General features: G+C 38.9%; 1 protein-coding gene across 1 annotated transcript; it reads right to left on the reverse strand.

Moving 5' to 3' along the window:
• Nucleotides 1–2,049: 2,049 nt before the first annotated feature.
• LOC112749190 (uncharacterized) lies at nt 2,050–3,568 on the reverse strand. Its single transcript, XM_025797451.1, has 4 exons — nt 3,466–3,568; nt 2,856–3,283; nt 2,488–2,727; nt 2,050–2,118 (listed from the first exon to the last, which is right to left on the reverse strand). Exons 1-4 carry the CDS (start codon nt 3,566–3,568, stop codon nt 2,050–2,052), a joined length of 840 nt encoding a protein of 279 aa, XP_025653236.1.
• Between the last annotated feature and the right edge of the window lie 1,185 nt (nt 3,569–4,753).

Raw genomic sequence — 4,753 nt, forward strand, 5'->3', positions numbered from 1 at the left:
GGTGTTGAAATTATGTTGTCAATATGTGAAGAAGCCTTGAATGATTGAGTGAAGTAGGCATAAAAGTTGTATACTTAACCACATAACATATATTGAAAGTTTGGTAAACATCTTTGCAACAGGCACATTTTCTAAAAGCTGTCCAAAGAGAACAAATCTGCTCAAGTGTATAGTATTATGAAGCTTAACATCACAAAAGTAAGCTTCAAACACCTAACAAGATTGCAACAGTTTATAAAAGCCTAAGAGCTTCTTCAAAAAGACACTAATTCTCCCAAAAAAAAAAAATATTGTTGTCACATTCAACTTTCCTAAATGCTATTACAAGGCATAGTGGGCTGCCCAAATGTCATATTTCTTCATGTCTTTGGATTGATAGATGGTGGATTAGGAATGAATTTGAACAGTCTTGTTGTTGCTGTGCTTGCTGCTGCCATTGTCTCCTTGGAAGCTACTGTACTCGGTCCTGGCCTGACTTGAGATGGTTGAGGCTGTGGCGGTGCAAGCTGACTTGGAGGTGGGAGTGAAGTGGCGCAAAGTGGGGCAGGCGGCCTAAATATCTTCTGTTTGGGCCTGATCTTCGAAGTTTTTGGTTGAAATATTTCGTGAGCTGTGGATGAAACTTGGAGTGGAGGCCTAAATGGTGTACGTCTAGTTACACGACCTGGCTGGGGTTGGTCTGTCACGGGAGCTGGTGTTACAGGGTTTGGTGTTGCTAGCACAGTAGTTGGAACCTAGTTGTGATACATAAGACAGTATTCATGAGACTTAGGATAAATACAGTTTAAAGGGTTAAGATAACGCAATTATATAGTATACTTACATCTGGAGCCTGGCTAGATGCAGCCTGGGTAGATGCAGCACTTTGGGTGTTAGGGACATCCTGTAAGTTTAAGTTGACCACTGTTACTCATTACTATATGAATCCTGAAATATCTAACTAACAATAGACATACACCAATATAGCATATTACTAAGAATAAATACAATACTAACATCATCTTGTGGTGCTGACTGTGATAGTGGAAGGACAACTAATGACTGACTTGTCCCACCTTTCTTCGACTTCTTGGTCTTAAGTTTCCAGTTGGGGTTAGATGGGGCACCCTTGCATGTCTTGTAATTATGTCCCTCTGACCCACATTTACTACAAGTTACCTTAAAGGATCTCTTAAGCTTGGCACCTTGCTGCATCATAGGTTCAGCCGGATCCTTTTGTCTGTTGTGTACCTTTGGTCTGCCAATTGGTCTCTTTATGATGGGAGGATCTGGTCTCGAATACTCATTCCGTGTCCAAAATTCCTGACTAGGCACCGGCTGAATGGAATATGCATATGTCTTATGGATTGACTCCATGCATAACCATGGGTGCACATATTCTTCAGGTTGATCATGTTTTTTCCTGATTGCTGCCACTGCATGGATACAGGGCATGCCTATAACAGAGCAAGTAAACCAATGCTATTAACAATGCTATTAAAACCAAGTAAATCAGAACAGATTTAACAATGCTATTAAAACTAACCAGTCAGCTGCCATTTGTTGCATGAGCAGGTTTGCTTGATGAGATCCACATCCACCTTTGTTGTCTTACGACTCACTTCGAATCTCTTTCGTTCTTCGTCACCTGTCCACTCTGCAACCCACTTGTTGCTGGGCCTAATAAGACGATCCAGCCTCTTCTGCTGAACAGGTGCGAGCTTCCCAGAAACATTTTTGTAGCAACTGCTTATGCTTGACCATCCTCTGCATCAGATAGCACCTAATTTCTTCACACATTGTGAGAATAGGCTTGCTTCTGTAGTTTACAATCTTCGAGTTGAATACCTCACACATGTTATTTGTGAGGTTGTCCACTTTTGGTCCATGTGAGAAGTAGGCCTTCACCCAAGTTGCTGGCTCAAATTTCGATAGATATTCCCATGCACCCTGGTTGATTCGCTTGAGTTTTTCCATTTGCTCCTTAAATTCTGGTATGGTGGTGCATTTAGCACAGTCCCAAACCACCTCCCGAATATAGAGATCCTTAAACCGGTTGATAAAATTTTTTCAAATGTGCATCACACAGTTCTGGTGATGGGCATTTGGCATAACTGCCTTCAAAGCAGGTAGCAGTCCCTGCATATCAGTTTAACAAATAAATCAAGTAACCATTCAATCATCATACCATCTTTGTTAACCAAACTAGTATTCAACAACATATTAACCTTAAACAGCAGTTGTGCATTCAAAGTAACACAGCAATAGTGCATTCATAGTAACATAGTAACATAGCAGTAGTATAGTCATAGTAACACAGCAGTAGTGCATTCATATTAACTAAAACAACACTAATTCTTATCAACTAAAACAGCACTGATTCATACTAACTAAAGCACACATTCATACTAACTAAAGCACTCATTCATACTAACTAAAGCAGCAGGTGGATAGATGTATTAAGAAATAACATAGTATTCATTAACACTAAGTAATTATGAAGTTTACCTTTTGTTGGTCGGACATAAAGTTCCAACCATGAGTCTGCACATCCCCCAAATCCTCTTCGAGTAGAGTCAAGAACCACTTCCAGGATTCCTTAGTTTCAGACTTAGCTACTCCATAGGCAACCACGTAAAATTGGTTATTGGCATCCTGGGCCACTGCTATGAGGAGTTGTCCACCATAATAAGTCTTCAGAAAATAGCCATCAAGATGTATCAATGGCCTACACCCACTTTTGAACCCCTGTTTGCATGCTTCTAAACATATGTAAAGCTTTTCAAAAACAGGGGGGATTGAGGTATAGGAGTGACAGACAACTCTGTCCTAGACCCTGGATTGCTTCTTAATATCTCAAACAAATAATCTCTAACATTACTATATTGCTCCCTCTCATTACCCATGATTCTCTCTCTTGCCTTTCTAACTGCTCTGTAAACCATTTTTGGATGTGCAGTGAGTGAGAATTCTTCTCTGAGAAAGTCAATAGCCTCATTTGTCCTCATATGAGGCTGTGTATTCATTCTCTTCTCAACCTTTAAGCTAATCCAATGTTGACAAGCCGCATTACTTCCCATGTCCCTTGCACATGTATGGTCATTTTTGTAAGTCTTAACCAGGTAGTATTGCAGAGACTTGTTGTATGATAAATGAACCAGCCACGGACACTCATCATCCATGCATCCCATCCTCACTCTCTCTTTGTCATTCTTAATCCACCTAAGCTCCCTACCCTCAGCAATGAATGGACGCCGCTTCGACAGCCACTCCACACGGCGAACGTCTTGGCCTGGGTAGTGATCTTTTTGGAGGGAGAAACAGAGTATGATGATCGTTGGTATTCCTTAGGGTTAATTGTAATTCAGAAAGGGAGATATGGGTGTAATGGGTATTGTAACGGACTTTGTAAGGGTAGGATGGCAAAACGACGTAGTTTAGTGGTACAGAGACTTCATTGTCCAATTTTCGAATGGAGCTTTCCACTCAGCAGTCCAGCTGTCAACCAGGTGTCCCACGTCATCCTCACGGGAGCTAGATCAGACTTCTCCGACGGGTCCGGCGGAGGCAATTCCACGGAGGGACTCATCCGTCCAATATTTGCTAAGCTCGGGGATTTAAAAGTATTTTCAAATGCTTAGGGACAAAAATGTCCACGGGGCAAAAAGTCAGGGACCTATTTGTCCTTTTTTCTAAATTTTTCTATATTACTTTTTTAGATATTTAAAACAATATTTATTTAAGATTTTCTTTTTAAAAAGATATATAGAGCATTCTAATAAAATTTAGTTATTTAAACTAAATTTAATAAATAAAAGAAGATAAACTAATATATTGCATATATATTAAATTAAAAAATTATTTTAAATTTAACTAAATAAATTTTAAATATACACTTACAGTGTCAATTCAAATCAAATTACACATAACTAACAAAAAAAATATATGCTTTCTCATGAACTTCAACTAAAAGAATACATGTTTTTTCTTCTGTCTTTGTTCTTTTCTCCGGTTCATCAGCTTCTGTTCTCTTCCTCAGTTCTTCCATAATGTCATTATTAGCTAGACATACATGTAGTCAGTCATGCCGTTATCTCTCAAGGCTTGATCCTGCATAACCCTCTCCATGTTTGTTGTCCAACCATACTCACCTGTGACCAAATAGCAAGTTGAATCAACAATCCTATCCGAAACCACAAATTAATATATTGTTCCTTACCATGTTCAAATGAAACTCCTAGTGAATGTTATTTTTGCCTATTTAAGGCAATTTTTTCCAAGTGTTGTCCCAAATAAGGATTGTCTTAGACAAAAAATATTGTAGTGACTCTAAACCTCCTCCTGCATCAGCTTGCCCATTTTTCATCGTTTCGTTTCTGGTCACATCACCTTCACCGCCACCATTTTGCCTCCCAATTCCAGCCTCTCACATTCTTCCACTCCTTTAAGAATGTATCACGTGTGCATATCAAGAAAGTATCAAGAAGTAGTTAGAAGTCCTTAACCAACTCTGGTAGCTCCTACAGAATTATGTTGGTCTCTTCATATTGTATATATAAGTAGGCTCTTGTGTTTGAAATTGTGGTAGACTTGTATTCAATTATTAATTGTCAGTAATTGAGTAATATTCAGTTTTATACTGTTAAGATCCATTGGTTTCTTATTCTCCAAGATTTTGATAGTGGAATGATTCAGTTTCTTCAAGATCAGTTCATATTGTTGCTGCAGTTTTCTTCATCTCTAAGCAATCCTTATAGAACTTCTATATGTGGTA

Source organism: Arachis hypogaea, chromosome 15 (genome assembly GCF_003086295.3).
Source record: "Arachis hypogaea cultivar Tifrunner chromosome 15, arahy.Tifrunner.gnm2.J5K5, whole genome shotgun sequence".
In the NCBI taxonomy this organism is placed as follows: Eukaryota; Viridiplantae; Streptophyta; class Magnoliopsida; order Fabales; family Fabaceae; genus Arachis; species Arachis hypogaea.